The sequence below is a fragment of the Rhinatrema bivittatum genome, chromosome 5 (assembly GCF_901001135.1).
Source record: "Rhinatrema bivittatum chromosome 5, aRhiBiv1.1, whole genome shotgun sequence".
Taxonomy (NCBI): domain Eukaryota; kingdom Metazoa; phylum Chordata; class Amphibia; order Gymnophiona; family Rhinatrematidae; genus Rhinatrema; species Rhinatrema bivittatum.
In genome coordinates this window covers 312,882,500-312,905,732 of record NC_042619.1, presented here as the reverse complement: position 1 = coordinate 312,905,732, position 23,233 = coordinate 312,882,500, and the positions used below count along the sequence as shown (strand labels likewise).

At 46.3% G+C, this 23,233-nt stretch overlaps 1 protein-coding gene across 5 annotated transcripts in view; it reads left to right on the top strand.

Moving 5' to 3' along the window:
- Positions 1–23,233, top strand: part of TCEANC (transcription elongation factor A N-terminal and central domain containing) — a 34,758-nt gene that overhangs the window by 3,699 nt on the left and 7,826 nt on the right. Inside the window, exon 1 of one of the 5 annotated variants that reach the window (XM_029604328.1) lies at positions 1,094–1,344. The exons of the other annotated variants lie outside the window; for them this stretch is intronic. Within the exon in view, the coding sequence (XP_029460188.1) occupies positions 1,339–1,344 (6 nt within the window). The 5' untranslated portion in view covers positions 1,094–1,338. Of the gene's footprint in view, positions 1–1,093; positions 1,345–23,233 lie in introns of those variants that run through there. 5 annotated transcript variants of the gene reach the window in all.

Here is a 23,233-nt window from a genome sequence, read left to right as displayed (position 1 = left end):
CAGTCTTTCTCCGATGCCGTTGAAGTAGAGAGCCATGCTGGATATGCGTCGAGAGTGAAGTATCAGGTACATTTGGTTTGGGGTAGTAACCGCCGTAACAAGCCAGCTACTCCCCGCTTTGTGAGTGCGAACCCTTTTTTCTTCTCCCCTGCCGTTTAAGCAGAGAGCTCTGCTGGATGTGTGAAGTAACAGTTTTTCTTTTCCCCTGCTGTTGAAGCAGAGAGCTATGCTGGATATGCATTGAAAGTGAAGTATAAGAATGGAGTGATCAAGCTAGTTGAAAGGCATCAGGAATAGAGGAAGGTGGAGGTAGTAATCTGGATATTTGGTTTGGGGTAGTAACCGCCGTAACAAGCCAGCTTGAAATTATCAGGTAAGTAGTAATTCTCAATACCAAAACAGCACCATCTTCCAGCACTCAAACAATAACCAGCTTACCTAAGAAAAGGCAACACTACATCTACCGGTTCACCTTTATCCACATGTTTATTAACTCCTTCAAAAAAGTGAAGCAGATTTGTGAGGCAAGACTTGCCCTGGGTAAAGCCATGCTGACTTTGTTCTGTGATTTTTGATAGGAAGAACTCGATTCCTATTGTGCTAATAGCGTACACAGAGGAAGCATATAATGTTGAAAAGTGTTGCTGATAGGGCTAACCCTGGGGGACACCTGTGTCGATAGGGAAAGTATCAAAGATGTGGTTGCCCAGTTTGACTTGCAATGTCGTATCAGCTAGGAAGGAAGAGAACCATTTGAGAACACTTCTGTCTATTCTAATTTTTCTCATCTGATGGCAAAGCACGGTGTGGTCCATAGTGTTGAAGGCTGCTTTTAAATCTATTAGAACCAGGATATAAGATTAATCATTGTCAAACCCCTATAGTACAGAGTCCATCAAAGATATTTGTAGAGTTTCTGTTAAGCGATCTTTTCTGAATTTGAATTGGTTTGGGTATAGACAGGGGTGGTTCTATCATTAGGCAGGGTAAGGTGGCCATTTCAGGTGGCAAAATTCTGAGGTGGCAGAAAGTGCCCAACCCCCACTCACAAAAAAACACTTCTATGGCGGCTGTCTCACCCTGCATGCAGATACAAACGTTGGCGGTCCAAAATGACGAGTGCCCGTGGGCCGGGTGAAGACAGCAGCAGCGGCACGAAATTGTGATGCCCCCATAGGCAGGAAGAAGAAGACAGCGTCCCAAAATTATTAAGTGTCCCATGGATACGGGGATCCCAGGCTCGGCGAGCAGAAAAAGAAACCTTGAGCCAATGCATAATTATGATGGGAACACCGCAGGCATGAAGAAGAAGAGACTCGGTCGGTGGGATGGAAAGAGATGGAGGTGAGTGAAAGGGAATGGAATGGTATATCAAAGGAGGAGGAAGTGAATGTGTGAGAGAGAAGGGAAGCAAAGGGGGCTGAGCGCGTGAGGAGGATGAAAGAGAAAGTGGGGTGATTGAGAAAGAAAGAAGGGGTGAGAAAGGGGATGGAAAAGAGGGAAGCGTGAGAACCTTTCAGTGAGTGCGCATGTGTATGAGAAAACGTGTGTGCATATGAAACAGAGTGGGCAAAGTTTTTGTGTAGCCCCTTTCCCCCACTTATCCAGGACAATGTCACGGTGACTGGAAATCAAAATTTCCCAAGCATGGAAAGCTGGGAATTTTTTTTATCCTTAGTTGTAATTATTGGATGTTGTTTGATGTCTGCTGTTTGAAATATTTTATTTTTGGGAATGTTTTAAAAATGTTTGTATTAGAATAACATTCTATAATTAAATTATTTGTTGGGTATATTTAAATATTTATTTTTATTAATATGGTTTTACTATTATGTTTGATATTTTATATTTCCTGATTTTATTGTTTTTTTGATGAATGATGATTTCTATTTTTCCATTGTTGCACAGCATTCAGAGTCTGTCTTTTTGTAATTTCCAGTTCAGTATTTGTCTGCATGATTCTGGTTATTTTATTCTTTATTTGGTGAGGGTCTGTTTGTGCTCTGGTGTGCGACAGAAGTGAGGAATTCTGCTACTGTGTAGCTTCTGTGTAGGGTTCTGTAGCAGTCTTGTTCTGTTTTCTTAATAGAAGATGTATTGGTGTTTTAGGGCCCGGTGTATTGTTTGCTGTTTTGCATATTCATGGGTAGGGTTTTTGCTGCAGTGCATATAACTATAATATCTATGTTCTTGTAAGCAATATTTTTTATATTAGAAGACTGTACTTTGAATGTCCTTTGTCATGTAAAATCTGTTAATGCATAATTTTAATTATGTGTTGTGTGTGCGGGGACAGGTGCAGGGCTATAGTTTGTCAAGCACCTAATACCCTTGCACCGGCCCTGAGAGAGTGCGTCGTGCACAAACTCTCCCCATTCACTCATCTCCCACTTTCCCAGGTTACAAATGCGGAAGAAGGGTGGGAAGCAGATGGTAGGGTTCCCAGGAGTGTGGCAGGGTTGCCAGTTTCCTAAAAATATCACCACCAGTCTTATCTGCAATACCTCTGGGAATTCTGACCCCCTGCCTGTCAACTTCTCCAGCATTTCAAATCATTGATAGGGCAAGTAGTGATTTGACCTGTGTGGTGCCGAGGGGAGGGGAGGAGGGGAGCGTCATCTCTTCCCTTGCCTCAGGCAGCAGATTGCCTTGAGCTGCCCAGGGTACAGAATAACATTGTCTTCCAGGTGGTTTTCCAATTGATATAACACTGCCTTTTCTAGAACTTTTGTGATAAAAAGTAAGTTGGATATTGGTCTAAGATTGTCCCAATCATGAATTCTGCCTGTTTTGTTTTTTAGGATTGGTTTGATCACAGCTTGTTTCCCCCCTATAAGGGACCAGTCCTTCTGAGAGTGAGTGGTTGATTTTGGTTGCGATTGTTGGAGTGATTACGTCGTGTACTATTTTCAGGGAACTCGCCGGAATTGGGTCTAGTGGGCTGATAGCTGGCTTAATTTTGATAATGATTTGATTTATTTCCATTTTAGTAACTATGTCAAATGTGTTCCATTTAGACTGCACATGCTTTTCTTCAGGTTTTTTAGTCGGCGAGCAAGTTGAGAATTGTGTTTTTAACTTACTAACAATGAGGTGGCATATTCATTGCAGGCAGTCTTTGAGAAGTTGTAGTTACTTGAGATGGAGGAAGATGGGTCTTTGATTAGGTGTGTTTATGGTTTCGAAGAGTAATTTGGAATTAAATATTACCCCGTGAATTTGTTTTGCATAATCCTTTTTATTTTTTTTTTTTTTGCTTTATTGATTTGATCACGGTATTTTGCTTGGAGGGATTTGTATTTTCCTAGGGATTCTGTCGATGGGTGTTTTTGCCATTGTTTCTCAGTGTCTGTTTGGTTCATCATAGCTCTTTGTTGTACCACGGTTTCTTTTGTTTAGAAGGATTCTGTTCATTTTGGATCATTTTAGGCTTAGGTTATTTGCACTATCAATGATGATTTTTTTCCCAAGCGTCAAAGGCTGAGGAAGCAGTAGTTTGATTAATATCAATTAGCTTATTTTTTATTGATTCTTCCAGTACATCTGGTTTTATCTTTTTTCTGAAGGTGAAGGGTTGGTTATTATTGAAGTTGTTTGCTTTGCATTGAGGAAGGTTATGTTAACTTTTTTTAGTTTGGTGATCAGACCAGGGCAATATTTTGTGTGAGGTATTGATTAGACAGTCATTGTAGTTGGCAAATATTAGATCTAAGGTATGTCCTGCTTTGTGAGTGGGGTTGGTTACAAATTGTGATCATCCCATTGCTTCCATTGGGTCTAAAAAGATTTTGCTTGCGGTGGTTTTGGTGTTTTTTCTACATGTAGGTTAAAGTCTTCTACAATTACTGTAGTCAGGTGTTGGAAATGCTTTGGTGAATAATTTGATTAAAGGTGAGCAGTCTTTTTGAAGTATTCCAGGGGGGTAATAGACCAATCCTATGTTTAGTAGTGCTGTCTCTCATACGACCAACAGGCTCTCAATCACACACTTACATACATACTGTCTCAAACACACATGTTCATTCACTCACTCACTCTCTCTCCCCCCCCCCCCCCCCCCCCCCCCACCAAAGAACAGCTGGCTCGAGACAGGTGTGCTGTCAGCCATAGGGGCTGACATTGTTCCTCTTTTTGCTCTGGGCGATGCTGCTCGCACTCGTAAATTACCATGGTCTCTTCTTCCCATGTGCGTGGCAGCTGCACGCCACTTCCTCTTCTGGGCCGCAGGGGCAGGAGGAAGAGACCATGCTGCTAGTGCCGCTGATTCCAGCTAACCTGCCGCATTCCACTCGGGCGGAAGAAGCGTTTACATCTCGCTGGGGTACAGGGGAGCAGCTGAACCAATGGGAGACCAGGAAGTGTGGCAACACACCTGCTTGTGCTTGGTGTCACACTGGTGTTTTGTGACACACCGGTTGAGGACTTTCGCTATAATGGGTAGACTAGACTGGAGAAGGAGAAAAACCCTAGGTGTGAATGAAGATTCATAGTGCCATAATTGTAGCTGGTTCCAATTACACCAGAAATCAAAATAGAACCGTTTGAACTATGGATAACAAAGTGGTCCCATAATGGAACTGGCGCTGTATTGCTGCACACTGTGGCATGGGAGAGCCGAGGTTTGATGCCCTCTCTATCAGGCATGAGAATCCCACAGAGGTGGTGCACCAAGGCCTGGTGAGGGAAGGATGACTGCTGATGCTCCTCTGGCACTGAGGGTACCCTTGATCCACTCAGTGGCCAGTGGTTCATGGGCAATGCTGCCCAGGGATTGGAGAAATAAAAACAAACAAAAAAATCCTAAAACGTGCCCCATACAGATGACATTATTATTTAAAGTTTATAAAAGCCAAATCAGAAACCAAAATAAATGTCATCAGCTGGCAACAATTTATTACAGTATGATTTCATGAATGTTTAGCTTCCAAGTGTTCCTGATTGAGCTAACAGACAAGCCACAAGTTTGAATTAGAAATCCAGAAGCAATAGTGAGCTTTTTTTATAAAATTAAAAATTGGTGTCTGTCTCTTAACCCTTAGCTGACCAACTCAAGTCCTTGAAAGCCACAAATATCTGTTTTTCAGAATAACCATAATAAATATCCATTGAGCCATGCTTGAATAAACTGGCATTTGGTCTAAAAGCCCAGTTAATTTTCATATTTTAGTTATCTTGAAAATTAAGAACTTCTTGAACATAAGATGTGCCATGCTGGGTCAGAACAAAGGTCAATCGAGTCTAGCATCCTGTCTCAAATGATGGTCAGTCAAAATCATTAGGAAGTACCTGGCAGATCCTAAAGAGCAGATCCAATTCTTTTCTGCTCACTCCCAAGGATAAGCGATGGATTCCCCATATTTCATCTGTCTTGCAATGGTTTAAGGACATTTCCTCCAGGAACTTGTCCAAACTCTCTTTTTAACTGCAGCTATGCTAGGAGTGTTTCTCAACTCTCTCCTGGGCATGCAAATCTGCCCCATGCATATTCACTGTGGCAATCCTGAAAACCCAACTGGCTAGGTGTGCTCCCGGAGAGGCTTGGAAAACCACTAGCACTGGACATCATCCAGCAACAATTCCGCAGCTTAATTGTGTGTTGAATGAAAATATACTTTCTTCAATTTGCTTTAAATTTGTTATCCACTAATTTCCTAGTCCTGTTTGAAAGGGTAAATAACCATTGTGGCCTTCAAAGACTGGCATTAACTATGCCTATATTAGCCAAGTATCGGATGCCATTTGCAATAATTTTATCTAGAGTAGGGGCTCTCAACACAGTCCTCAGTACACACCCAGCCAGTCTGGTTTTCAGGATAGCCACCTTGAATATGAAGGCTTATTTTTTAGGGTTATTAAATTTATAATTACATCAGTGTAGCTGTTCAAGGAACTTGGCCGGTGCAGGGGATTAGGCGCCCTAGGCACCTTGTGCCCACCCCCCCTCCCCCTTTGCTCATTGCACTGCCACACACACCCCCTGGTCGTGCCTCCACCCCCATTAGGGGGCACGAGCCATGTGGGCCACGAGCGGCAGTGCCAAAGAGGAGTAGAGATTCGCAATCTCCACTCCTCTTTGCTGCTGCTCGTGGCCCCACTTCGCTTGCACCCCCTAATGGTCGGTGCCGTAGTTCGCCTAGTGCGTCCGCTGGCCCTATTAGGGTGTGTCTCACAGCAGATCTGGCTTAGAGCTGTTTCGATTTTTGTGCACAACATCTATCAAATAATTAGAAAGATTCTTGTGTTTTGTACTCTCTATGGGGGTAATTTGCAACATAGCATGTGTGTGTGCAAGTAATATTTTATAAAAGCCCCAAAATATGCTTGCAGAGTTGCACTTAAATATAAACCTAAAAAGGGGTTAATTTAGGGACGTTCTGGGACAGACTTCGGTAATTACTGCACCTTATTATTCTGTAAGTGCTGTATGGGCATACGTTACCTAACTTATACACATACTTTTACACCTGCTAATTGAATCACTGAAATGAAATCACACTTGTCTTTTGGGAACCATTGGTCTAGTTGAATTGGTGGAAGTGTTGGAAAACTGGTGATTAAAGGTATGCAGACAGGTAAGTATTTTTCAGCAGAAGAGTATACTTTATATAATAAGAAGGGGAATGGAAGAAGTAAACATTAATTGGTTGTTTACTCTTTCAAAAAGTACAAAGACCGGGGCACATACAATGAAGTTACTAGGTAATACATTTAAATTTATAAGCGAGTACATTTTTTTACTCAACACTTAATTAAGCTCTGGAATTTGTTGCCAGAAGATGTGGTGAAAGCTATTAGTGTAGCTGCGTTTAAAAACAGTTTGGACAAGTTCCTGGAGGAAAAGTCCATAAACAGAGGTCTAATGTGTAATGTAAATCATTTTTATATGAATTATCCACATTTTTTACAATCCACTTTTATTAAATCTTAATATACAGATTAGAGTATACAAAATATATATGGGGTGCATCCCACTGTGGACAGTGGGGTCTGGTTTGAATGGCGGCCATTTTGTTGAGAGTAGTGTGATTGTTCGAGTCTTTGAAGTAATGAGGTGCACTGTTTAATTTTATGGCATGGTGCTTCACTGGTATTGGTGTATTTGTAAAAGCATTGTAGAAGCAATTTGATAAAGAAAGTTTTGATGGAGTAGTTTGAATTCCGAAGCATAATAGAGAGTGGTTTGAAGCAGTTCGCTGGAATTGAAATACAAGAGAGGAAAAGAGACGGATGAATCATTTACTGATGGGATGTTTTATTTGCCGGATTTATAACGTCAGCATTTACCAGTGAAGATTTCATGAGTGAAGAGTTCAAGTTGGGAACTATTTTCTGTATTGGTGTAGATACATACAATACCCAAAGGTGAAGCATTTATGCTTTAATAATTTATGATATGAATTGTGAGTTTGAGATTAAGTGGATATATTATAAGAACATAACCTCTGAAGAAGCCCGGAAGGGGGTGAAACAAGGGATCTTGTAGGGATATGGGATATAGTAAGAAGAGGATAAACAGGTAATATATACAAAAATATTATAATAGAGATGGTTTAAATGATATGTGTTATTTATACATTATTTTAATGTGTGTATGTATGTGAGGATGTGTGGGTATGAATGAAAGTTTATGGTGCTTTTTAATGTGGTGTAACAGTATATTTCCTAGCATGTAGCCAGATGGACTCAGGACCAATGGGTATAGTGTACTCCTGAAAGCAGATGGGAGATGGTGTCAGATTTCAAAGCTGTCGACAGCCTACATATACCCGTGCAGGAAGCTCTGCTCTTCAGTATTTCTCTGTCTCCTAAAGCAGATAGGGACACATCCACACACTAAAATAGTGTTAGCAATTCTAAAACAAAGAAGAAAGAAAATTTACCTCAAGAAGATGAGTCCCGCTCTCCTGCGGTGATACCTAAGGGTCCCTCCCCAGTCGAGAATTCCTGAAGTGATTTCCAAGATCCTTCAGAGGTAAACCTCGGTCCGGTAGCCGGTTCCCGATGTGGACTTAGCCCCCAGAGTGGCTGAGAGGTAGCGGGTGCAGAATCGAGCGCGGCAGTGAAGGTAATTCCCTCTCCCCCCGCAGCCGGAGACAGCCCAGCACGAGACCGGGAAACGCTGAGACCAGGTAAGGTAGAAACCTCTTCTAAGTCTCTGGTCTCCAAGGATCGAATAGCCTCACAGATCGTCCCTTCCGGCATCTGTTAAATTGGGTTGAGCAGCTACATCCAAGCTAGACCCCGATCCGGTGCGAGGGTCCACACACGTGGAGACCCTCCGGGGGGGTCGCCATCTTGTCCGAGTGGTTGTTGGTGCCATTTCCCCCCCTTGATCGCCATGTTGCCCGCTCAACTGAGCCTTGTGCACACAGCGGCGCGCACAGCGACGCGCATATCGGTGCCGGGCACACAGCGGCCCACACAAACGGCCCGAGCGCACAAATAACACCGTGCGCACAGCGGCACGCACATCCACGCCAGACGCACAAACTAGTAACCTGCGCGTGCCTCATGCATGCACATCGTCGGCGCACCCGGAGCGCACAACTAAGCCTCCTGACGCGCATTCCAGCACGCACAAACGAGTTTTGAGTCACTCCACGCGCACAGATCATGGCACCGCCGGCCAGGAAGGCCAAGGGACAAGCCCTCTGCCCAGCCTGCCACCTGAGAGCTGCGTAATCTGAAGTGGCCTCCACCCTACGCCAGCAGTGCGAAGAGGCTCAGGGGGAACCTAAGCAAGGCACGCCACAGCCAGTAGAGGGTTCCGGATCCACTAAAGATAGTACCCCGGACCTCTGTATCTCCAACTCGGTACCTACACAGGAAGGCACCTCAGGGGCATCCACCATAAACCCGCCGGGATTTAATATGGACCCAGGGACCTTTTCCTGGGTGGAATTCTTCAAAGGGCTGCAAACCATTGTCCAAGCGCAATTGGTATCGCCAGCGACACAGTCCCAGTCTCCACCAGAAGGACAAGATCTTCCAAGCATCTCTCGGACCTCTCAAGATGTGCCTCACCTAGGCAAGAGACTCCCTACAGGGGGTACAGACACCTCGGGGGACGAGACTGACTCCCTGGAGGAAGGGGAAATCCCACCAGGGATGGAACCATACTGAACCATGCTGCGATTCTTTTCCAAGGACGAGTTACAAGCTCTTGTGTCTTTCACCCTGAAGACGCTGGCCATTCCAGGCACAGGTACCACAGCGGAGCCAAAGACGAATCCTGTCAAGCCTCATGCTATTTCCCAATGTTGCAGGCCATACAACAACTAATTGACCTGGAATTGAATGCCCCGGAGGCCATCTTCAAAGGAGGACGGGCCTTAGAAGACCTATACCTCCTGGAACCCACGGCCAAGGAACTCCTACGGTTCCCAAAAGTGGACGCCATGGTCTGCGCAATCTCTAAGCGCACAACCATCCTGGTCGAAGAAGGAGCGGCGCTCAAGGATGCCCAGGACAGACATCAGGAAGCCATCCTTAAGCAGTCCTTTGATGTAGCATTAATGACCCTGCTGCGCCGTAACACGTGCCTGCTTGCTTCTCTCCAGAGACGCAACCACGTCCGGTGAAACATTAGAACCGGCGATATCCTTCCTCACGGATGCGACCTCAGACCTAGTGCGCACCTCAGCCAGGGGCGTCTCCTCCATAGTGGCAGCCAGAAGATAACTATGGCTCCGAAATTGGTTGGTCGACGCAACCTCCAAAGCGAACCTCACGAGAATGCCTTTTAAAGGATCCCTCTTGTTCGGAAGCGAATTGGAGAAGGTAGCCAACAAATGGGGCGAATCTCCAGTACCTCGCCTACCGGAGGACAGGAACAAAAGAAACCAGCGCTCCTCCCCCTCGAAGAACCAAGGGCAGAGGAGCCCAGCGTTTTAGACCGTACAAGAACATATACTACCAAGCACCTCGCCCCGCAGGCAGGTCTCAGTCCTTTCGGAACAGACACAACAAGAGGGAAGCGGGCTCAGGTACAGGCTCCAGCCGCACCATCCACAGGAAGAAGTCATAAGGGCAGACTTACCCTCTTCTACCAAAGATGGGTCGACATAACGTCGGTCAAGTGGGTCCTAATCATCATTCGAGAGGGATACTATCTGGACTTCCACAGCATCCCTCCAGACAAATTTGTGAGATCACCGTGCCACTCCCTCTCCAAGAGAACGGCAATGGAAACCACACTGACAAAACCACTCAGCCTAAAGGCGATAACCCCGGTGCCCACGCACCAACAAAATACTGGTCACTATTCCATCTATTTTATCATGCCCAAGAAGGAAGGAATGTTCCGGCCCATCCTGAACCTCAAGACCATCAATCGTTACCTGAGGGTACCACACTTTCACATGGAACCCTACGCTCAGTCATAAGGGTAGTACAGCCAGGAGAATTCCTGACTTCACTGGATCTATCCGAAGCCTATCTCCACATCCCGGTCCATCACGACCATCGGCGCTTCCTACGCTTTGCGATACTGGACCATCATTACCAGTTCTGGGCGCTACCCTTTGGACTAGCTACCGCCCTTCGGACCTTCACCAAAATCATGGTGGTAGTGGCGGCAACACTTACCTGGATGGTTGGCTGATCAGGGCAAAATCTCCAGGGGAAAGTCACCAGGCAACCACCAGAGTCAAGAATCTGCTGCAGAATCTCGGGTGGGTCGTCAACACTGCCAAGAGCTGCCTGCATCCCTCCCAATCGCTAGAGTACCTGGGAGTCCGATTCGACATCAAGCAAGACAAGGTTGTCCTTCCCCCTCCAAGGAGAAGGAAAGTGATGGGTCAGCTGCGAAAACTGTTGAACTATGCTCGCCCCAAGGTATGGGACTACCTCCAAGTCCTCTGTCTCATGACATCAACCCTGGAAGTCGTTCCATAGGCAAGGGACTACATGCGCCCACTACAACATTCCCTACTGTCACGATGGAACCCAAATCCTAGAACTACTCCATTCACCTCCAGCTACCAGCAGAGGTTCAGACCGAGCTCCAATGGTGGCTACAGGAAGACCATCTGAGCAAGGGAGTAAAACTATCCCCACCGAACTGGATTTTGCTCACCATGGATGCGAGCCTGCGAGGGCGGGGAGCCCACTGTCAGGAACTGACAGCCCAGGGACAATGGGACAAGGAAGAGGCAGGATGGGAACATAAACCGGCTAGAAGCCCGAGCAGTAAGACTAGCCTGTCTACATTCAGACACAGCCTCCAGGGCGAGTCTGTCAGTCATGTCTGACAATGCCACTACAGTTGCCTACATCAACCGCCAGGGAGGAACCAGAAGCCAAGAGGTGTCCCTGGAGATAGACCCCCTCATGGCGTGGGCGGAAACAAATCTGCAAGGCATCTCAGCCTCACACATCGCGGGAAAAGATAATGTCTTTGCGGACTATCTCAGCAGAGAGAGTTTAGACCCAGGGGAATGGACGCTGTTGACCACAGCCTTCCAGTTGATAGTAAACCACTGGAGAACCCCAGCCATGGATCTACTGGCAACCCGGTCCAACGCCCAAGGTCCCAAGTTCTTCAGCTGCAGACGAGAACCGCAATCCCGAGGAATCGACGCCCTTGTCCAGACCTGGCCACAGGAAGACTGCTGTATGCTTTTCCTCCATGGCCACTACTGGGCAGGATCATCCGCAAAATAGAACACCACAGGAGACTAGTACTTCTAATGGCCCCAGACTGACCAAGAAGGCCATGGTATGCAGACATGCGAAGACATCTTGCGGGGAACCCTGTGTGCCTACCTCTACACAGGGACTTTCTCCGGCAAGGACCGATTCTCTCTTACGGTCTGGCCCTTGAGAGAACTCGCCTGAAGAAAAGCATACTCTAAGGCAGTGATTGACTCCTTGCTCTGAGCACGCAAGTTCTCCACATTTCTAGCTTACATACGAATATGGAGAGTATTCAGATCCTGGTGTGAAGACCGCGAGATCCTTCTGCGGACAGTCAAAATTCCCATGATCCTGGAATTTCTGCAGGACAGCTTGAAGAAGGGGCTGTCCCTCAACTCCCTCAAGGTTCAGGTGGCCGCACTGGCCTGCTTCAGAGCCAAAGTGGATGGCATCAGTCTATCAACCCATCCAGATGTTTCCCGCTTCCTGAGAGGGGTCAAACAAATCTGACCAGCATTAAGGTTGCCGGTGCCCCTATGGAATCTCAATCTAGTACTAGATTTCCTAGAGGTAACTTCCTTCAGACCAACATGCGGTCTGTTGCTACGTCTCCTGACCTTGAAGACTGCATTCCTAGTGGCAATATGTTCAGCCCGTCGCATCTCCGAGCTTCAAGCACTATCCTGTCGGGAACCGTTCCTCAGGTTCACACCCGGAGCCATATAGCTACGCACTGTCCCCTCCTTCCTACCGAAGATGGTTTCTCAATTTCATCTAAACCAAACCATCTCACTGCCATCTCCAGACGAACATAAGGACTCTAAAGACTCGCGCCTTCTTCGCCATCTAAACGTCGGCTGACTCCTAGTCCGATACCTGGAAATATCGGAATCTGTGCAAAAGACGGACCACCTATTCGTCCTTCACAGCGGGAAGAAACAGGGGGAAGCGGCCTTACGGGCAACCATTGCCCACTGGATCAAAAAAGTAATCAAGGTGGCCTACGTAGAGGCAGGGAAGCCTCCACCTCTGCAAGTCAAGGCCCATTCAACAAGGGCCCAGCAGTGTCCTGAGCGGAAACCAAGATGCTGTCGCCCGCCGAGATCTGTCGGGCGGCAACGTGGTCCTCCATACACACCTTCTCCAGGTTCTAAGGCCTGGATGTCCAGGCCTTGGAGGACACAACCTTTGCAAGGGCAGTACTAAGTGGGCCATGGGCAGCCTCCTGCCCTGTTCGGGAGTAGCTTTTGTATATCTCATTGTTCCTGAGTCCATCAGGCTACACGCTAGGAAATGGAGAAATTACTTACCTGATAATTTCGTTTTCCTTAGTGTAGACAGATGGACTCAGCACCCGCCCACGGCTGCCCCGGAATCCAGGAACCTCTGGTGACAAGCCCCGAGAACAAGACAAGCACGGGTAAGCCAGGTATTACTCCTAGTTCAAGACCCTATAGTTTCCGGGTGTCGGCATTATCCGGTTGAGTGCACTGACGGTCTCCATTTGGAAATCAGTTGAACCAGGCCTAGTTAATCAAGTTAACCAAGTTAATCAAGTTATTAAAGCACGCATATATCCACAATTGCTTTTCGAGGAGAATACTGAAGAGCAGAGCTTCCTGCACGGGTATATGTAGGCTGACGTCAGCTTTGAAATCTGACTCAGTCTCCCAACTGCTATCAAGAGTACCCTATAACCATTGGTCCTGAGTCCATCTGTCTACACTAAGGAAAATGAAATTATCAGGTAAGTAATTTCTCCATTACATATATTGTTGTATTAATTGTGGGGTGCACCTCATTTATATTTTTTTCTGATTTTGTATACCCTAATCTGTATATTAAGATTTAATAAAAGTGGATTGTAAAAAATGTTGTCATATAAAAATGATTTAGATTACACATTAGACCTGTTTATGTATTGCAGTATTTAGTCTAGGAGGGAGTTATACTTATTATATTTAAGTGGAAAAGTCCATAAACCATTATTAAGGTGGAGTTGCAGATATCTGTTATAGTTCTTTTACATGTTCTTTTACATGATTTTATTGACCTGGACTCAGTCTGTTTAGTGGCTTTCCCATCTTGCAGAATGCCTCAGCACGCATCCTTACTATCGCCAGAAAATGTGACCACATTACCCCTACCCTCATCGAACTCCACTGGTTGCCAATACAATCTCGCATCCTTTTCAAAGTTCTTTCCCTTATACATAAAAGCATCAACAATGAAAACACTGACTGGATAAACCCCCCTCTACTTCCTTGCACCTCCACCAGACCAACTCGTCCTGCCCTCCAAGGAACTCTCTGTACCCCCTCTATCAAATCCACCAAACTAATCACCACAATGAATAGAGCGTTTTCACTGGCCGGCCCCACCCTATGGAACTCCGTGCCCCCAGATTTATGCACTGAGCCCTCTACTCCTAAATTCAAAAAGAAGCTAAAACCTGGCCGTTCCTACAGGCCTACCCTTCATGCGATAACCACCCGCCTGACAACCCACAGAGCTGCGGCTATTACCTTTGCTCTGCATTACCTATTACAATATGCTACTACCTCCCCTTGTGTCAACAATTAGTTAGACTTCTCTTGCTGTCCCTCCCTCCCCCCCTTGCTAAAACTATCTCTGAAACACTCCTCTGATACCAGTTTGTTCGATCGCAAATCCTGTAACGCTCTTATGCCTACCCAGATTCTCAATCATCCTATTGACTCCTTTTCTTACCAAATAATGGACGATATACCATTGAATCCTATAAATAGTTTCTCAGTTATCCAGGTTATCTTGTTATTGTTAGTTTTTGTACGCTTTGTTCCTGTTCTATGTGAAGGCATTGCCAAATAGTTATAAGTTATTTGTAAACCGATACGATGTGCAAACGGCTGTCAGTATATAAAATTCTCTAAATAAATAAATAAATGTAAAATGGGTTTGTATATTTTTATAAAATAGGTATAGAAAGTATGAAGCTCCCTGCATTTAAAAAATAAACAGTGCACATACCACACACCTCTTCCCCACAAGTATTTTATAAACTATGTGGCTGCACAGAGCAGAGGGCACAGTTCACAACAGCATTGTGCTTCCAAGAAGACACTGGAGATAACCTGCAGAGAGCGGTGATTGCAATCCAAAACAGCAGTAGTGTAATTGCGGTGGGCCTCCAGGAAGGCTGGGAGACCTGTGTGGAGGAAGCATGAATAAACCCAGATTTTTACATGGAAGGGGTCTACTAACAGAGGTGGTGGATGCCATCACGGTAATAGATTTTGGGCATACTTGGGAGGATATGAGTGGTAGGAAAAGGGTGAGGAGATGTGGAGAGAGAAAGCTGGTGTTGGGTTGTATGTGGGAACTCAAGTGCACATCTACCCAAGAACATGAACCTCAATTGGGCAAACTAGATGGGCCGTTTTGCTCTGCCTTCAACTGTGCTGCTGTATGCTGAAGTCAGCAGGGCTACTGAAGCCAGACAGATGTTTTCTAAGCATGTGCAAAGAAGTTCTAGTGTTGGGGGAAATGGATTGCGTCTTAATTACAAGTGCAAACTTCTTTACAACCAAAAGGCTGATATTTCTTTGACCCGGATTGGCTTATATTCTTTTCAGTCTAGCCGTAGCCAAAGTGGAGATTTAGAGCAGGAGTCTCTTCTTTTTCCACTGTGCTTTTATAGTAAAAAATATCTCTATACATGACTGCAGAGGTATATTTAGTTGCAGGTTGCTAATGTTTTATTTTTCCTTTAATTCTGCATAATTTGGGATGAGATATTTTGTTTTGTATTTTTGATACATTACTTGAATAAGATACTTTTAACTTAGATGAGGTATTTTGGTTTAAATAGTGAAACTTTCTTATGATGTTTTTCTACCCTTTACCTTATGGATTGTAATATTTACTTACATTAAATGAAATTATAAAATGCTTAAAAATAATAGTGCTAAAGATGTAAATTAAATGTGCATTATGGGAGGATCACCTTTTACCAATTGGAAATGGAAGAGGGAGGGCCATGTGGGGACAAGGACTCCACATTCTTAACTAACTCTCACAGCTGTTACCTGGATACTGGCTGAAAGTGCAATTTTTGCCTATCAGTGCCTGCTCCTTTACCAAGAGAGATAGAGACAGGGAGGAGTGGAATGTATTTGATGGTAAAGAGCTTGTTAAAATAGAGAAATTTTAAATAGTATGGCTTTGCACCAAAATGTGAAAGCATCAGATGAGATACATTTTTTGGATGACAAAAAAATGGTCTGGCAGGAAGATCAGCAATAACTGCTCCCAAGCGTTTTTCCACATTGAAACAGCTGCAGAGAGAGAGAGAGAGTGTGTGTGTGTGTATATATATTGTGATCCTTGCTTTCATGCTGAGAATGGGAAAGCCACTAAACAGACTTGAGTGCAGGTCAATAAAATCATTTATAAAAAACAAAAACCGAGAAAAGCGTGCAGAGGCAGCAGAGGTACGATATCAGCAATATTTTCCAACATAATTTGTGAAAGAGGATGGGGGCATTCTTGCATTTGACCCTTCGCTTTCTTTGACAATTCACTTGAGAAATTTCATTTATAATTCAAATAATTTTCCATGTGGATTCAGTTATTGGATGAAGGAATCTTAATTGCTTAAAAAGGAGGCTTTGTGACTAGATCATTAGAACGTTATCAGAATGAAGGATGCTCCAGGGCTGAACCAAGATGGCTGTGTAATCACTAAGCTCTGAATAAGCCCTTACAGAGACCGATTCAGTAAAGATTGCGGGAGAACGGGCACTCCGTGTTGAGCGACCGCTGTCCTGACACGCGCCCAGCTACCTCTCCTGGGCGCGCAATCCTATATTTAAATGAGCGGCCGCGCTAAAAGGAGGCACCAGGGGCGATTTCATGCCCCTAGCGCATCCTTGGCCCAGGAGAGGTGGCTCTGTCAGCGGGTTCAGGAAACAGACGCTCAATTTTACGAGTGTCGGTTTTTCGAACCCGCTGACAGCAATCAGTTAGGAAATTGGAGCCGGTAAAATTGAGCGTCTGTTAGCGTTAATTTATGAATGTAAAATGTGCGGGTTGGCCACATATTTTACCTTCTGAATCCTGGGTGACTAATAGCCTCATCAACATGCATTTGCATGTGATGAGTGCTATTAGTTTTCAGAGGGCTTGGCCGTGCGTTTTCAAGGCGCTATATCCCTTACAGTATAAGGGGTAATGGATGCCCCTCCAAAAACACATGGCCAAATCCCTGTTAAACAGTGTGCATGATCCAGCGCACTTTACTGAATCAGCCCGTTAGTAACTTCAAGCCTCCACATGTGAAATTTGAATAATGATTTATACACACAACTTAGCTTGCTTGTGAATATGTCAGTCACCAAATTAAATAAGATTTAGGTGGCCTTTCAGATTCTACTGGACTTAAAAAGGTCCACATAGGATTCCCCATCTCCATTCAAGATGGCACCGCTGACAGATACACAGGAACTCCTACAGCCGATCATGAGTGAACTGCAGCGTTTCAGAGAAATGTTGAAAACATACAGAGATGATCGAGAAATCTGAATAATAACTTTTTCTGTATTGCATTTTAAATTAATTATTACTTAGATATTGAGTATATCATGTTATTTTGACAAAGAATGCAGGGTTTTGCAGTATTGTATGCAGATTTTTTTCCCTTTTTCTGAAAGTATCTATTTATTATCATTTTCAAAATTTAAGCCAAGTAATTAACTAGCAAAAAAATAAATGCAATGCATTTACAAAACCATTGTACCAAAGGTAAAGCAGAGTTGCTGACCTGTAACATGTGTTCTCCTAGGACAGCAGGATGGTAGTCCTCACGCATGGGTGATATCATCAGATGAAGCCCAGAACGGAACTTTGATCTCAAAGATTCTAGAATTTTCAGCATGCCCTACTGAGCTTGTGCAACTGTAGTCATCACCCTGCCCCTTAGGCAGAGTCCCTCAATCCATGATATAACTAATACATGGAGAAACCAACTCCCAGGGGAGGGTTTCGTGAGGACTAACTTCCTACTGACCTAGGAGAACACCTGGTACAGGTAAGCAACTCTGCTTTCTCCCAGGACAAGCAGGACGGTAGTCCTCACACATGGGTGAATACCAAGCTACAGGCTGTCTGAGCAGGACAAAGCGGTAAACTGTAGAGTGCTGGAGCACTATCTCCATCCTTTGCCTGCAAGGCAGCCGATCCACGAGACTGGAGAAGGTTGGGTTCTACAAAGAAAGTCAAGAAAAAGACTGAGACAAAATCCCCATGTGTAGCAGGGATGTCTGAAGCAGGGGAGTGATGGGAGTGATGCGAGTCCAAACAGAAGCAACTGCACATCATAGAAGTCAGTACTAGCTGGGTTTCTGACAAAAACAGTGGTTCTAGATCCTCCTGGATACTTGAAGGATCCAGAGATGTAAACAAGAGAGACTCTAGGACAAATACCGCACAGTTTCCTTCGGTGTGAAAAAAACAACCGAAAAACAAACTGGGGTCCGAGAGTCCTCCAGAAGAGACTGTCGACCATTGACAGCCAAAGGTCTGGAGAAGAGTGCTGGTAGGCCGAATGGGCAGAAAAGAAGAGTGCTGGTAGGCCGAATGGGCAGAAGAAACCCATGCCACACTTGAAAGAACAAGCAGCAAACCATGGCAGGGCCTGGGACAGACACTGCATGCTGAAGCATCAGACGTAGCTGACTGCGCAGGACAGCGTCCAGGATTTCAGGGGATGAGAGACAATCCCCGAAACTGATCTGTAGCCCAAAAACTCCTGAGCAGGGAGATGAGATAGGCCTGAAGCTCATTCAAGAATACCTGTCAGAACAGGTTTATCTATCCTGTCACAGGATCGCGAGGGGAGCAGGAAGGTCCTTTGTGCAATCTAGAGAATGAGAAAAAAGTAAGACAGTATTGACCAGAGAATGGTGAAAATAAGTGGAAAAACGTGGTGTATCCTTCCCTGCAGGTAAACAGAGATAATACCACAAGTGCCTTAGCTTTACCTCCCCTCCCCTTGACAATCCAATCAGAAGTCAGAAGGAGTGAAGAGCACATGAGGACTGCCGGGGAAGCACAAGTCGCCCGGTTGTCTATCAACCCCATGCAAACAACTCACTACTGAAACCAGCAGGGAGTAACCCACTGAGAATGGAGCATTCAGTCTTCTGGAAACAGCGGAAACTGAGAGCGATTACCCAAGGGGAGAAACTTCCCCTCCTAAGGGAGCATGTGGCCCAGCAATGGACAATGTTGCATGACCCCGGACTCCTCTGTCTGCAAACAGGGTGATTCTGAAAAAGGGAAAAACCAGTTGGTTAGTGCCTCTGTTGCGGGGTACTCAGCCCCCAACTCCCTCAGCCATGGACATGGCAAAAGGGGGAAAGGCACAATCACCCAGCTGATGGACTGAAACTCTCCTTCACAGAGGAGGATTCCGCAGCATGAATGACTGATGATAGCGATCCTTAAGAAGGGCACTCACTGAGTCCAGCAGATCCCAAAGTGACTCCTGAATAGGGGGAAACCTGGAGGGTCACCGGGGAGCAACATTGGATAGGCTGCCTCATGGATAGACCTGCTGCGTCTTAGAGTGCCCAAGGGAGAGTGGTATTCTTGACTATTCTTGGGGCTAGTGCCAGTCAGAGCAGTGCCATCCCTTATCCGGGAACAGAAAACGAGGGACACCCCTGGAAGGGGTGCATAGTCGGGTGTCGAGAGGGGAACCCAGTCAAATTTCCCCTTCCATAGGGGAGAGGGAAGCAGCGGATCAGGGTCTAGCAGCCCCCCAAAGGAGAGTTGAGGCACAATCACCGATTTTTGAGGTGCTGATGCGACCAACCTATCACAGGCAACCAGCCTCTGATAGGGGAGGTTGCCATTGCAATCCCCAGAGGGGCTCCAACTGAAGATGATCCAACAACCGCTGATGCCACTCCCCGGCCCTGTCCTCCAAGGAGTCACGCCGATTCAGAAGTTCAGGGCTCTGGATCATAGAAAAAAAATTTATCAGGGACAGAGCCCCAGGGACTGTTCCACAAGAACATGATAGGAGGGTGAAAGACATATGCCTCTGCTGAGAAAGGAGAGGATGCTGGAGCCACTCTCGCGATGTTCACTCACCTCAGAATCCGACCTGGAGTGCAATCCAAGGCCTGCCCTGTGGCTGCGGAACACAACTGTTGTGACACACGCCATCCGCTGTGAAATGTGCACTGGGTGGACTCATGCCATGGTAACCCATCCACGGATGGTGGTACACCCATAATCCTGTGCGCTGAGCTTATAGGAGAAATCCCACGCCCCAGTGAGGACCAAGAACCACGTGCCCAAGTCGGTGGCTACACGCCGCCCCACGACCAAGCACAGAGTGTGTAATGACACCTCCCACACCAGTGCTCCTCAGCACTGTGCGATGCAGAGGCTGAGACCATGCTGAAAGATGGCAGAGCTCTACTGTGGCTGAGGACTGCATAGCCAGGGAGAATGCCTACATTCTCTACATTCCAAGTTGCATTTTATCCCTGTTTTATTGTAACTGCTACCTTATTCTTCTATCACATGTTAATGTTTTAAGTTATTAAGTATTTATTCTTTTGTCACACCTTGTTATTTGTAAACCGGCATGATGCGACTCCTATCGCGAATGCCGGTATATAAGAAATTTAAATAAATAAATAAATAAATGCCGCCTGACAGCGACCGAGGCCCTTGGAACAGATGCCTAATCTGTCCCAACCACGCAAGCTGCACAACAAGGCCACAATAACTTGAGTGGAGAGGACAGTGTGACAATGGCGTCCTCAGCACCATTGGTGCTCTGGGTAAGGCATGGTGGAGGGTGGTGGTCTATGGTGTCACCCCCTTCGGTACTGGAGAACGCTCCAGGAAGAGGGCCATCGAAACTGCGGTGAAACCGGCTCACCTGCGAGTCCCACAGGGAATGAGTGCAGCGACGTCTCTGGCGAGCGCAGGTGCTTATGGAGGACTGCAGACATGCCCTGTGATCTATAAGCAGTTTGCCGGTAAATAGCACCATTCCTGGCGCCACAGGTGCCCACAGACGTCGACTGCCTGGGGGCCCCAGTGCCTGAAGGTATGGACCAAAGAAGCCATGGGCATCTGCAGGGAGAGGTCCTGCAGCCCCCCGACAGGTCATCGATATCAAAAAGAACCGATGACCGCTAATGCTGATAGTAGTTTCCCTCTTTTTTATCGATGCTGCGAGCTCGATGTCCTCACAAGCATTACGGCTGACAGTAGCTTCGCTATCGTCCATTAATATTGATGGTGTGCGCATCTTCACGGGGCCCCCAACACTGGGATCATTGGCTGAAGGGGCAGTTCTGCACTTCCCAGTGCTCTGTAGTGGACACTACTCAGGAGCCCTGAGGGCATCGGGCCACTGCGTACAGATGCACCAGGGTGTCTCGAGTAGATGGTGACCCCTGCGTTCAATCCGTAAGAGGCCAAGAACCCCTGCCCTTCGAGGGCTGCAGGGCCATGTGGGGGGCTTCAGAGTCCCGGTGGCGAAAAGGAATTAAAAGGGTGCTCAGTGGCAAATCCAGTGCCTGATTGGTGGGGCTCGACGGAGTTGAGGTGGTAATGAGAGGTATTGGTGGTCCGAAGGCCTCTCCAGTGGCCCCACACCTTGATGACCTCGAGGGTGTCAATGATATTGGGGCAGCACCACATTGCAATGGCATTGAGGTTATGCTGGCACAGAGGTCGCACACCTCGATGACCTAGTAGGGTCAACAGCATCAAGGGCTTGCCACCGCTTCGACCTCGCCAGCCCCTAGGGTGGCTATGCATGTGCCTTGATGGATCAAGGGCATCGGTGGCATCGAGGGTCACATGGGCATCGAGAGCACAGCAGCACCAATGGTACCGCAGTCACCACAGCATTGGGTGCAGCAAGGGTACTGAGGCAGCTAGAGCCCCAAGGGCACTGAGGCGTCGAGTGCACCAAGGGCAATGACTGTGGCAAGTACCCCTAGGGCACAGTGCCGAGGGGTCGAGTGCATCAAAGGCACTGTGACATCAAGAGCACCATGGCATCGAGGGCACTGAGGCCACCATGGCAAGTGCACAGAGGGCACCGTGTCATCAAGTGCACTGCATCATGGCACTGAGGGCTTCGAGGCCTCAATGGCCAAACTGGTGCAGCAAGACTCCATTTCCACCGATGCCGACGGCACCAAAGGTCACCGTGGCATCATGGGTGGTCATGCACCTCGATGCAAAGAGGGTGACCCTGGACCTTGACGGCATCAAGAGGACCATGGTACCTGAAGATGGCCTCATCCCTGATGCGATCCCAACATTGATGCATTGGGCAAACGGAGCACTGATCACAGCTGTGTATGGGCAACCATTCATGGGCAAGGCACTGGCTTCGCTTACCCTCTCTCCTAGGGAGATTGCATTGCCAAGGCTGGCAAGCAGGAGGGGAGGCAATGTCATCCAGGGCTCCTGCCTGTGGAGCCTAGTTCCTCGAGGCTTGGGGAGGATGAGCTCTCCTCCCCACAGGAACAGCATAGTCCTCGATCCTTCCACCATCTGAATCCGCCGATGTTAAGCAATCGGTGAATCGCCATGGAACTCCAACCCATGTAGAACTTGGGTGAGTACCCAGGCTCAGCGGCCTACATGGATCACTGATGGACTGCATAGCCCAGTCCTGTCAGCACTGTTGAAAAAAAAGAAAAACCAGATGGCAAAGAAAGGACACAAATACAAAAACCTGCAGGAGCAGGTTTTTTTTTTTTTTTTTGAAAAGCAGACTCTGTCAGGCTGCACAGGGGAAAACCCACCATGCGGCTGGCAGACGGTTGGAAAAAGAATAAACTACAAGAAAGAAAAACTGCATCTCTAGAAAAAATCACTTACAAAACTAAGAAGAGAGCAAAGCTGAATACCATGAAAAACAACTTTTTTTTTAATAAAACAGAGCATGAACTTCACAACTGCGAGATGACAGCTCTGTGGAAAAGAAGACTGAGGGACTACAACTGCACATGCTCAGTAGGGCATGCCGAAAGCTCTAGAATCTTTGAGAACAAAGTTCCGTGCCGGGCTCCATTCGATGATGTCACATGTCACCCATGTATGAGGACTAACATCCTGCTTGTCCTAGGAGAATATAAGTACATATACATTGAATTGTTTCCTATTTAGTCCAACAATGGGAGGAAGAGGAGGAAAGGAAACACCCAAAGAAAAATATCTTTAGTTATATAGTAAAATAAAGATGTACACCACAGATCTAACAGTTCCCAGTATACAATTAAGGCTACATTCCTCACATCAACTAAGATGTTGCTGTTTCTTCAAGAAACCTCTCAAGTTGATCTGATCATAAAAGCGAACCGACTGATACTTAACTATATGCTTAACTGGAAATGTAAGGAAAAGTCCAGCGCCCAAAGAAGCCACTTTTTTGTGCATTACCAGAAACTTCTTCCTCTTATCTTGGGTAACTCTACAAAGATCTGGAAACACTCTACCTTTTATTCAAAAAACAACCAATCTTTATTATGAACAAATAATAACGCCCTACCATGCTACCTCACCACTATCA